General features: G+C 41.1%; 1 protein-coding gene across 1 annotated transcript in view; it reads left to right on the forward strand.

The window, feature by feature from the left end:
* zswim5 (zinc finger, SWIM-type containing 5) overlaps positions 1 to 13,016 on the forward strand; it is a 76,226-nt gene that overhangs the window by 38,967 nt on the left and 24,243 nt on the right. The window contains exons 2-3 of the mRNA XM_042497273.1: positions 12,345 to 12,532; positions 12,812 to 12,980. Of these exons, the coding sequence (XP_042353207.1) occupies positions 12,345 to 12,532; positions 12,812 to 12,980 (357 nt within the window). The remainder of the gene's footprint in view (positions 1 to 12,344; positions 12,533 to 12,811; positions 12,981 to 13,016) is intronic.

A 13,016-nucleotide genomic window follows, 5' to 3' on the forward strand; every position in this document is an offset into this window, starting at 1 on the left:
CTGATATGAACACTTATCACATCCCTGAGTGCACTGAGAATCCAACTGGCGATCTAAAATTAACTGAGATTATTGTCTCTAAGTGAGTTGCAAGCATTTTTTCAGCTTTGTGTGTCAAAAAAAAGAGTACACCGTGAAATTTCGTTGACATACTGTACTTGGGCCACATTCAATCACTGCAAAACATCAGAAAGTTGCCTAATTATTCATACTGTGTGTATTTTTTTGCTAATTTTTTGTGTGCTCACGCAGCTTCAGAGGCTCCACCAGAGTGTGGCATCTGCTTGACAAGCCCAGGTCAATATTCACTTCTCCCAAAATGTCTGTGAAGTTACTTTTGTTCCGTCTTCAGACATTGATTTGGCTGCTTTCATCAGATATTTGCCTTTTTAGCCGTACAGTAAACAAACCGCTGATTAATAAAGCTGGATTTGTATTTCAAATGTTCAGCTTTGTGCTCAATTGTGTTTGTGCACAAACTACAAAAATGCTCGGCTTTGTGCCTCTTCCTTTCTGTGTGTGTGTGTGTGTTTGTGTACACAAACGCCAAGCTTTTTTTCTCGCCTTTATGCTTCTCTCACTACCTCACCGTTCCTTGTGTTGTGTCCGCCAACTCAGAATGGAGCCATTTTGTCTCCTTCAGTTCCTGAAATGAAATATAAGCCTCTTAAATGCATACTTATCTTGCCCTGCAGACTGCGCTTGAAGAGCAAACACACACATGCCTGCACGCACACACACACGCGCACACACACACACACACACACACACAAAACTAAAGAGGCATTGTGATGCCAGCCCCTTGTTGTTCCCTAAGACGGCGGCTGCATGCATGTGGCAGATGGTTGTTCCTTTGCTTTGCATGCCGCCATATTAAACAAAAACCATGGCTAAGGCCACGGCTGGTTTAAGGAAAAAGGGCAAAGTGCGAGAGAGACAGAGGAGGAAGAGACAAAAGAGCAGCAGAGGGAGAGACAGAGACAACAGGCTAGGCATACATAAACACAAGCAGGAAATCCATGTGTGTAAAATGTGCATTTGTGTGTGTGCATAACCACATTAACGCTGCATGCATCGCTTACACAGACGGACACTAGCACACGCACAAATTGACACACGGAGATAACCAGAATAGAACACATGTTCCACATGAATGTGCTGCTGCAGGGAAGAAAGGGGACATGTAGCAGAGATCATGTATTTGTGTGTGTTTTTTCGTGTGTATGGGTGGTTACGCTGAATGAAGAAAAAATGGTGTTGCATGTGTAAATGTGTGTGCATGGCTTTGGTGAGCTGCTGAGCTGGTGTACTAGTAATTGGAGGGTAAATCCAGTGCATTAACCTTTTATGTCTCCTTTCATACGTTCACATGCTGGTGTGTGTGTCCATATCATATTATTGCTGCATCTTTTTCGGCTAGGAGGAAAAGTAGTGACACGCTGACATTTAGGGGTCATTTTCACATTTTCCTCTGCACTTGTCCTACTTTTAGTACCACATATACATATGGAAAAAAATTCTGTGGTAATGCCAACTTGGTTTTGTCTATTTACAATGATGTGAAGTAATTTCTGGCCTGTTACAGTTGTATTAATGGTAAAACAGGTCAGACAACACATCTGTGATATGAAATTTATTATACAAGTTGTAAATTATTAAAAATAAAAATAAAAATAAATTAAATTGCTAAAATAAAATAAATTAATAATAAAATAGTAAAATTTAGTATGTATTACAAAATGTGTTATTATTTTTTATTTTTGTTTTTATTTTCCCACATTTGCACATGAAAGACTGGGAGCTGGTTATTAAATAACTTGAATGAATGAATAAATGAATTTGATATTGGGAACCTATCTGCTAAACATGCTCAAAGATGATAGGATAAATATTACTTCGACTAGAAATTAAAACTATAATGCCTCTGATACCAAAATCTTGTCCTGTTGCCAACAGATTCTGCTTTAATTTGCAACTTGTGGTTATAGAGATTAACTTGTTACAGTTTGTCTTTGTGTAAGTTGCTTATTTGTGCAGTCATCTGACAAGTAAACAGATAGGACCCTTGCTAAGTAAAGCTAGTCCTGTGCGATGATATAAGTATATACAGTATGCTCCCCTTCAGTATATGGAAAATTAAAATGTATTCCCCAAATATTTCTAATGGCCTGTCATCAAATGCCTCCAATAGCTCAAAGAATGGGAATTTTCGTAAACCAACTCAAAAATACATATTTTATTTCACCATTACTTTGCTTGCACCAGGGGTTATGTATACAAGACAATGCCGCCTCTTAACCACAATATAGAAAAAGTCAGACTCGTCCAAGTTTTCTAGCAGACAATGAATGTTGGCTTTATCACCTGCAGGGGATTGACACAAGCCTGTCTCCAAGTGTTTGCAGTTTAATAAATTGCTTCTGCTCGTCTCTTTGTAAATGTGGCCAGACAAGGCCGCGGCCCCAATAATGCCTCTACACTGCAAACAACAGGCCAGGACAAAAAAAACCCAAAACATGGCCTTCTTATCTCTAATTTAGCCTTGAGTGAAAAAAGGTTTACACACAGTGGAAAAAGAACAGCTTCTGTGTTCGACACACACTCGCATGCCAAGGCCCTGTAACTCCGCTTCACCTCAGCCCGGCTTCAGTTTTGTATTCCTCATAATGTGTTTCTCATGTTTATGTGCGAGCATTTCTGCTCTCAGTTTTATTTGGTCCTGTATTCTCCCACAAAAGCTGAAAGCAGCATTTATGGCTTTTCTCTCCTCGCCGAGCAACCTTCGTTCTAGTGTCGCACACGCTCACAATGGCATGAATCGACCAAGTGACTCTCCATTAACAGCTGAGTGTATGCGAGTCTTGAATTGGACCACTTTCGCTTTCAGGTTGTATAGCTTGCTTTCAATTTCAGACACCATCAAGCAAAAGGATGCTGCCCCTCCCTCCCTCACTCCATCCATCCATCCATCCATCCACCCCTCGCTGCATGCTGTTTAGAGGCCACAGCTTTCATCTCAAGCAGTATACCTGTGTGTGAGTGTGTTAGCGTTAAAAAAAACAGACTTACGAGCGCTCGTGTTCTTTTTCATCTTGATGATTTTGATTGATTTTTGTCCATCTCTTTATCTCTTTGATTTTGCTGAACATGATCTTCCTTTCAGAGTAATCTCGTTTATGTCAAGTGTTACCTTCCCTCCCTCTCAATTTCTTCTTTCCACTTCCCCCATTTTTTCTTTTTCTTTTTTTTTTGCCCGTTGCTCAATCAGGTTGGGAACTCGGGACCAACACGTCAGCCTTTTGCTGATTCCACCCGTGTCAGCTCTGTCAGATCTGCAGTTTTTTTTCCTGTTCTCGTTGTTTTCTCAGTGACACATCAGCTGAAAGGGACTTGATTAAACCTGTCTCTCCCATCTTTTTTTCTTCTATCCCCCCCTTGTCTTCCCATTCTCTCCTTCCTTCCCCCCCGTTGTAACAGAATGGAGCAAATCAGGGAATCAATTCAATGTAATCATGACAAATGAGTCCCGGCGGTTAGCAAGGACTTTTTTTTTGTGTGCCTGTGTGTGTTTGGGACAGGGCTGCTGGGAAATCACAAATGAATCAATCAGCTGTTATCGCATCAGCAAACACTGCATGGAGGGAGGGATGGAAGGATGGATGGATGATGGATGGATAGATGGATGGATAGGCAGAGGGGAGGAGAAGATTCAGTGGACTCAATGCGTGTGTGTGCATTTGCACGTCTGTTGTGCAGAGATAGATGGCTGATTGAATACGGGGCCATGTGGGTGTCTGTGTGTGTGAATGGGAGCGAGCGGGGGGGTGCTGTAAACCTTGGAGCTGTCAGAACAGATGGGAGATGGGAAGGGCCGCAGGCTGCGAGGGATGTGTTGGCTGCTGGAGGAGGATGAATCCTGCGGTATAGGCTACTTTTGGAAAGGGGAAGTGAGATTCGAGAAGGAAAAGGTGGGTGTATGTGTGTGTGAGCGTCTGGGTGGGGGGATGCATTTCTGCTGAAGATGCAGTTTCTTGATAAAAAGTAAACAGAAATGTGCCATTGACGTAGACAGCGTGAGCATACAGAGTGAAGGGTTCAGAGACAGAGTCAGCTTAGCTAACCAGGATGAGGAGGAGACAGCAGGCAGGTTTCCATTAACTCCCAAACTGCGCAAATTGAAATTACGAATATAAATTACGCCTAATGGAAATACCTCAATTTATCGCAGAAAAGTTTTTATGCTTGCATGAGGTGGTGTTTCAGGTGATTTGAAAAAGAAGCCATATATTTTGCAAAACTACAATAAAAACACTTTTTTGTCTTTTATAGGTCACATGATGCTATGGCTGTGTGTGCTCGTTGGTAGGAACTAGCTCCCTCATGATGCAGAAGGTGCTGTGAAAGGTGTTGTTGCGTGACATAACTCTTCAAAAGTTGAGCGGAACATCCGAAAGTCTTGAATCCACAATTCCTCTGTGAAATTGTGGACTATCACCTCCCAGAAATCCCTCATATTTGAATGCTCCCACGTATAAGGGGCTCGCCTTTCCATTATAACATGCATACGTGGCCTTGGATTGGAAATAATGACAGCTACTGCAGTGGCTGCAATAGAAATAAAGCTGCTGGTGGTTTGAACATCCATTGCCATGCTTCTTGGAATGTTATCATGAGAGGAGAATTTGCATAACATTGCGAGAGAAGTAGCATAATGGAAACGCTGCCATCTTGCAATTTTGTTTTACGCATGAAATCTTGCATAAAATTAGCTGAATTAAAGCCTGTCCTTTTAGAGTAAAAGCATGAACTTCTCATTGCAAATTATTTAATGATGACGTCAAACATAAGCAAAGTCAAACATGAATATCTTAAAATCATGCCTTTGGCAAGTTACAATTAGTTACTGGCCGACATATGCTCATATATACTATGTTTTTTGCAAATTGTCAAAGCATTATTACCCAATTACCTAAATCAGTCTATCATTACCTCATTACTTGGCTTTTATTATAAAAACTACAATGAAACGGAGAGTGATCACTTGGTTTCACTATTTCTTTGTCACTTCTAGTCAACACAGGCTGGATCTGACTGACTGGTTTGGTTAATCAGATTATTTTTGACTTTAAAAAAATGCAGTTCTAAAACCTGCTGCAGCCCCACTTTATGATTTAGAGGAACAATATGATATGAAGCCAGCCATTGTAGGTTACTATAGTGTTTGGGGAACAGGGTCAATGAGGTGAGTGTTTTTTGCTAGAGATAGAGGCTGATAAAATGAACAACATGAATAAATGAGTTGAGAAACAGAATGAATGTAACTGATTCCTGCCAGGGAGTGAGGGGTCACTGAGTTCACATTGGCCGTCACATTTACCAGTTCTCTAGATAATATAATACCCTGGACATTTTTGGAGCAAACTTATGTTTTACCATTATCTTCTAAGAAAATGAGGGAACATCTTTTTGGACAAAAAAAAACAAAACTGGGCCTTGTGATGAACCAAAATGTTGTTTTTTTCCCTTTAATTTGCCACCTATTCATGTCGCTTTACCGAACAGGGAATGCTGTTATCCTGTGTGGGCGCTACTGTGAAGGAGTGGCTTTTGGCAAAGTATGTGTAATGTAGGTGCAGCACTGTGGGACAAGTAGATGAATGGAATCAAAGATCTTTTCCTTAATTTTAAAATCCAGTCTAAGGGGTGGGCAGGGCTTGTCTGTCAGTCTGTTGAGCCTGTGGTGTGGGTTTGTTTGAATGAGACTATAGTTTAGGGGTGTGTGTGTGTGTGTGTGTGTGTGTGTGTGTGTGTGTGTGTGTGATGAGAGAAAATGTGTGTCTACACTTTGGCTCACTGCCCGCCTCCATCTCCCCAGCTGATTAGGGGTTAATGGCCTATGAGTGTTGGGAGCTCTCTGCCCTCTGATTGGCTGTCTGCATTGTGTGGGCGAGTTGCCATCGAGTAACAGATGGCGTACAACAGGGAGGGAGAGAGGGAGGAAGGGAGGAGTGTGTATGTCTGTATACATATATATATATATATATATATATATATATATATATATATATATATATACATATATATATTGGAGCAAGGGGGGGTCCTCTAATTACGATAGAGAGATGTACAATGGTGGTCTCTTCATTCATCATCTCTTCTTTTTTTCTATTGTTTCCCTGCACTTTTTGTGGTTTTGTGGATAAAATTGTGCCACAGGATTTAATGTGCACACACATGCATTCATAGATAGACATTATACATTGCCAAGTCCTACCACATGCATTCTCATATATTTTGATTGAAAAGGAAAATAAATCCAGATTAAAAACAAATCCTCATGTAAAATCTAAATTGGGGAAGCCGCTGTGCTTCATATTGTGTCTTCTTTCACTAAACAGAATCCGAATAAGGATTATAGCTGGGGTTTGAAAGCACGCTGCTCTATATGATGCTCTAAATGATGCGCAGCATGCACAATAAAAATGCAGTCGTTAAAGGACACAAGCATACACACTCTCTTTGGCATGAAATATGTCATTGATATTGTGTGTGTGTGTGTGTGTGTGTGTGTGTGTGTGTGGTTCTTCAGGGCAAACATGCGTACCTGCATCACAACAGACAAAAAGACACGACACACAGGACCATGTGATTTTCCCCAAGGAATAGGCCAGAGTATTGTACTTGGCAACGCTCCCAGTTTACACACATCACACTCCTAATTCACCATTGTTAGACATTCGTTGTTTTTGCAGAACAGGTCCAATAGCCTTATATAGAACAACATGAAGAGTGTGTATGTACATGTTTGAGTGTGTGTGACAAAAAGAGTTTAGTGATATCCATGTGAATATCACTGACTATTTTGTGTTGCTATATTGCTGTGGCATTAAGAAAAAAAGCAGACAGGCTCTGAAAAGGTTGTTTCATCACTTTGTGTGTGTGTGTGTTTATGTGTGTGTGTGTGTGTGTGTGCTAGTAGACTGTCTGTTGCAGCGTCTATTTATCAAGTGTCATTGCATCCCCATCTGCTGAAGACACACTGTCTCCCTTAGCCTTTACACACACAGAAGTGCTCTGTATGTGAGAGAGCAGCAGAAGAGTAAGAGAAGGTGCAGGTTTGAATCACCTAGTTTTGGGATTAGATGGAGTTCAACGAAAGAGAGAAAAAAATATACTCAGCTTTGGAGTACCCCAAGGTTCTGTGCAAGGTCCCCTTCTATTTGTATTGATTATTGTTATTGAGAAGATACGCATAGTTTTTGGTGTAATGTGGGTATCTTTTTGGCACTCTCATTATCAATCAGTACACAGTCATGTTAATTTTGACATTAACTGCATACAGGCCTGAAATGCATTGTTAAGACAAAGCATTGTAGTTTTATGGGGTGTTATGTACTGGACTAGAAATCAGATACAAGCAGTGACTTTCTTAAGTCTCTTTAATTTTTTTTTTTTTTTTTTTTTACAGTAGCTTGCTGTAACTTTATGTTATATGAGATATGAGAGTGATATTGATCTTCTTGGCCAGAAAGCAAAAAATGTATTCCAAAAATGTTTCTATTTCTTCAGAATTAAAACAAATAAGCCATCACAAGAGATTTAAATTGTGTTGTCAAATGTAACATCCTGCAATGCCCTGTCTCATGAGCCAGATATCAAGTCTCACATGAGCGTTAACTAATCTTTAAGGAATGGCCTTTTGTGTGGGAAAATACTTGACCGAGGAATAAATGCCAATAACTGCTAACTTACGGATAATTAAACCCAGCTATGTTGCACGTTTTTTGTGTGAAACCTGGTAAAAGATGGAGGGGAGGGGTACCAGACAGACAGACTGTGAACTGTGTCTGAGCCATTTTAAACTTGATTGAAAGTGAAAAGAGCAGTGGTGTCACCATCACATTCATCCTTGTGGTCTGAGCAACAATAGGCTTTAACCTAACAGACACAGACGGAGAGGAAAGGGGGGGGGGTTAGGTCCGAAGCCAACACAGAAAGAGAGAGCAGCACTCCCAGCTGTGGGAAAGTTGTTACACCTAGTAGCATCTGCCATCAAAACTTCTACACTCATTGTAGATGCTAGACTGCATTTCTGGAGACAAGTGTAGCGATGACTGATGACTGACAAGACATTATTTAGACAGCTTGGAGGGAAGATAGCTCTCAAATGTTCCCCCGATGCTTTTAAGATATGCACTCCCCTGATTTTTGCCTGATCCTTTGCTCACCGCTGTGATGATTTCAGCACTGGAAGATCAAATTTGCACTCCCGTACACTAAGCTGTGGTTAGCGCAAATTGGCTCTACAGGTATATCCATTATAAAGACAGAGGGAAGAATTGGAAAGCCTTTATCCTGACATTTCTGATATTACCATGCGCAGCAAGACACAAAGATCGGTTTGACAGGCGGACTCAGTGGGAGGCAGAGATTTCAACAATTTCGGAGGACTCTTAATGTCTATCACTGGCAGATGCATCAGCCTCTCTATCTCTCCCTTTGCAGCCTGTTCTCTCTCTGTGTCTCTATCATCCTTCCTGTCGTAGTCAGATGCCCTGTTTGGCTCAGTGGACAGTTTGTGTTGGTCAGTCAGGTGCTTTTGGGAATCTATAGGTCGGTTAGTTATCTTTGAAGTGCTAGGTCAGCATGTTTATGCGTAGGTATGTCTGCAGGTCTTTGGGTTGCTCAGTATGTTACTAGGTGATGTGTTGGTTGGCATGAAGCCAGTTGGCCAGTTTGTAAGTATGTCGGCCAGTTACTCACTTGGTGGTTTCCATGTGGCTTGATGGTTGCTGGGCCAGTTTGTGCGTGGGTCTGTAAGTCTGTTGGAGGGTAGTTCAAATGGTTTGGCCATGTGGGAACCGAAAATAGCCCCACTTGGTACGGATGTGTTACTGCACGTACCAGTAAGAAAATGAAATATGATCCAGTCCATGATACCAAGACATTGCACATTGGTTTGTACTGGCAAGGTTGGAAAAACAGTTTCATCATCTAAATTCAGTGTGTTAGCTGTCTGTTGTATTCATGTTATATTACACCAAAGTTAAGTCATATGTGTGCAAGCCTCAAGCAAGTCCCAAGTTAATGTGATGAGAATCAAACAAGTCAAGTGGAGTTTCTGATCAAAGTCAAGTATGACCAATCAAGTCTTTGCTCAGGTCAAGCAAGTCACAAGTCAAGTCATATGAAATTCTAATAACCTGTCAACCAGTAAGCTTAGAAGACACATTCACATGCGTTTTCTTTGTGGGTTTTGTAGAGGCAGGTTATTTTCGATGTTGCAGTCGTAGAGTCATTGATTTTTTTATGTTTTTTTGCAAACTCCTGTTTCCTTTTTAATACCATCATTACCAATGATTCCTTGATTCCAGATTGTAATATTTTGGGACTAGCCCTTTTCAGGATACCTGTCTAATGCATTAGTGTCAGCTCGTAAGCCGTGTCCCAGTAGATTGCTAGGTTTGTTCACATTACACAAGAAATCATCCAGTCTTGTTTCAAAAAGAAAATGTACCTTCTCAATATTGTAGAAAAATTAAGAATAAAATGAAAAATTCAAGTTCTATTGAGTCATCTATCTGAATTCAATCAAGTCTCAAGTCATGAATACTAAGTCTTTTATCAGTGTTAGTCAAGCAAGTCTCAAGTCCTCAAATTTCTGGTTCTAGTCTGACTACAGTTAATCCATGTCAAAATAATCAAATAATCCTAATGACCTCCTTGCAGTGAAGTGTGCAGGTATTAAACCGGCACTCTCTATCAGCAGATTTCCTAAACCAGCATATCTGAATCCATATGTGGGAATAAAAGTGGGATTGGTGCATCCTCACTTAACACTCACTATTACCTGAACTGGAATTCTTGGGTCATATTTTCACGTATACCTGTAGCAGCAAGCCAACACCATCAAAGGCCCTTCCATTTTTTCAAGACAGTGCTATTTATGGTCCAAACTCTGTCCTATTTGTTGTGTCTGTACTGCAGGTTGATGTTTTGATAGTTGTATTTTGGCAGCCTGGGAGGTATGGGAGATGTCGATCTGAACAGCAGGCGGCGATTATACTGGTGGGAAATGTCAAGCTAACAAGTTTAGTCTTGGTTCAGAATGTACTTTGGTCATCAAGCAGTTGGCGTGACAACACCATGCATCAGTGCTTTTTTTCAACCCTTCCTGTGGTTGTCTGGTTCCTTCCTTATCCTCCTGTTGCTCATCTTTCTTTGTCATAGTGAAAGCAGCTTGCAATTGATAGGATCTCAGCATGTGTCTGCTGCTTCCTTGTGTGTGTGTGTGTGTGTGTGTGTGTGTGTGTGTGTGTGTGTGTGTGTGTGTGTGTGTGTGCTTGGAACATTTGGTTTGGAAAAGCCAGTTGTGGGATTTTGCCAGGGAGATGGCTTAACACTCGCTTATTAGGCGGCTCTGCCACGCTGGCCCATACCCCAGAATTTAATTGTTCGTGTGTGGGTGTGGGTGTTTGCATTAGTGTTTGTTAGTTTGAGTTTTAGACATGTACTTCTTTTTCAGACCATGCCCAGAATAGCCATATCATTGCTTTCCAGTTAGCTTGCTCGTCCTCCCTTTATGTCTCTCTCTCTCCTGTCTTTCTAGTTTGAAAGCAGCAGTGGGGTTGCTATGGTTTGGTGAGATACAGTAATCCAATGTGAGAATGCACACACACATGCACACACACACACACACCTACCTCACCTCATAAATAATTGACCTGTCACAGTGAGACGACAGGGCAGACCAGATACACTCTCCCCTCCTCTATTCTCTGTTCCCCTCTCACATTTCTACTCCTATCTCGTCCCCTTTATCCTCTGTTTCCTCACTTGCCATTCTTTTACTCAGCCACCTTTCCTTTCCTGTCCTTCTTTTCAGTAATTTTTTCATTCAGACACATTTTTAATTCAGTGTCTGGGCTATATAGGATCCCTGCAGTGGATGGCATTGTAGTGAAAGGACTTAGGACTTAGTAGAATTGATTTATTTTTAGGTAAGCATTTACAAAATTTAAAATCAGAACTGCACTACTTTATAAATATGATAATCAAGTAGAAATCAAGAATCAAAGCTAACTCCCATATTCAAGAGAAGTTGCTAAATTTTGATAAGTTTAGCACAAATATTATTATTGCTCATTCTTTTCGTTTTATTTTTTTCTCTCAAGGAAGTTATTAGACATCTTACATTTGATATCAGTCAGACATTTAGCGATATCACACTGTTGCTGGTTCCTTTTTAAACAGATACATGGAGTTGTGGGTCATCAGCATAGAAGTGGGACCCAAGGATAGAGCCTTGAGGTACTCCACAGAAATATGTTTTCTCTCCCATTCATCACATTTGTGTCTAGACCCATAACTTGATGTTGCCTTGTAAGCAGTTCTACCCTGTCTGACCACAGCTGTTGGACTGCTGATGGCCGACATGCTCATGTGTTAGAAGAAATAACGAACCAGTACTCAGTGTTCAAAATCCATCCAACCAGTTTACCAAATCGGCTAAACAATTGATTGTAAGTGCCAGCTAGAGCCAACTATGCCTGATGAACCACTAAAAGTACAAGCAGTGGTTGTCCACGGATGCTCAACAACAGCTGCCAACAGCTAGTGGTTGACCTAGCGTGTGAGGGCCCTGAAGATTAACTGTGCACAGCAGAGTTCATCTCTGAGGGCCATTACAACCTTTACTATCCTGGAGGCTGATTGTATGCGTTTGTGTGTGTGTGTGTGTGTGTGTGTGTGTGGGCAGGAAATCATCACACCCTAGCAACCCCCTTTTCGCTGCACACACCTACACAAATGCATAGAGACATAAGGAGAGAGAGGTAGAGGGAGTATCAGATGGCACAGTGCCCTGCTGGAGACATCTCATTAAGATGTGTGTGTTTTGTATTGAAGGTTCATTCTGTATGTTTGTAGAGGCTCAAATTACCACAGATGCTCCTTTTCTGGTGCTTCTTTCCTGCTTGGCAGTTCATACACTAGATCTGGATGGAAGCTAACACAAAAGAAGACATTGTGATGATGATGTTGAACCTCTTAACTTTGGGGAAAATGATATACAGTACATGTGTAATTGATGGTAGCTGTGTCTCTAATGTCAGCTTTTGCAAATGTAGTTTTAAAACTAATGGAAACCTCTGATGTTTCCATTGATTTGGCAGTTTCCTGTTGCAGTTATCATCAGGCAGGCATTAAAATGCCAGTCAAAATAGTTAAATGTGCATTTAATAGATAATTTGTTTTTATGTTTTTTTTTGTTGTTGTTTTTTTACAATAAAAAGTAGAAGTAATAATGAAGCTCACTCCTCTCCTTCTTTCTTGTGTCTTTTCAGGGTTTCACCTCAGTGGCACAGTAACTGAACCTGCCACATCCTCAGAGCCAGAGGTCACTCATAAGGTGGCCATCAGCTTCGACAGGTGCAAGATCACCTCCGTCACCTGTGGCTGCGGGAACAGAGACATTTTCTACTGTGCCCACGTGGTGGCACTCTCTCTTTACCGGATTCGCAAGCCTGAACAGGTAATAACCACAACAGAAAGGTTTCCTCGATCATGAAATTTACAGGAGAACTAATAAAAAAAAAAAAGGAGAACTAATAAAAAAAGAGAAATTTACAGGAGAAATTATGAAGTTCGAAAAACTGTTTTCCAGGCCTATTAAGGAAAAGTTCATTCATTCATTGGAAAAAATGTGTGGAAACCCTGATATCAACATCTATGAAAAGTATCATAGATGTGATATAAATACTGCTGATGTAGTTGACATACAGCAACATTTTTGTGTGTGTGTTTGATACAGGTGAAGCTGCGGTTGCCCATCTCGGAGACGTTGTTCCAGATGAACAGAGATCAGCTGCAGAAATTGGTCCAGTACCTGATCACAGCCCACCACACCGAGGTGCTGCCCACCGCTCAGAAACTGGCCGATGAGATCCTCTCCTCCAACTCAGAGATCAACCAGGTCCACGGTGAGAGGACAACCTTTGAGGACAGGTTGAGCTTAC

Source organism: Plectropomus leopardus, chromosome 12, assembly GCF_008729295.1.
Source record: "Plectropomus leopardus isolate mb chromosome 12, YSFRI_Pleo_2.0, whole genome shotgun sequence".
Classification (NCBI taxonomy): Eukaryota; Metazoa; Chordata; class Actinopteri; order Perciformes; family Serranidae; genus Plectropomus; species Plectropomus leopardus.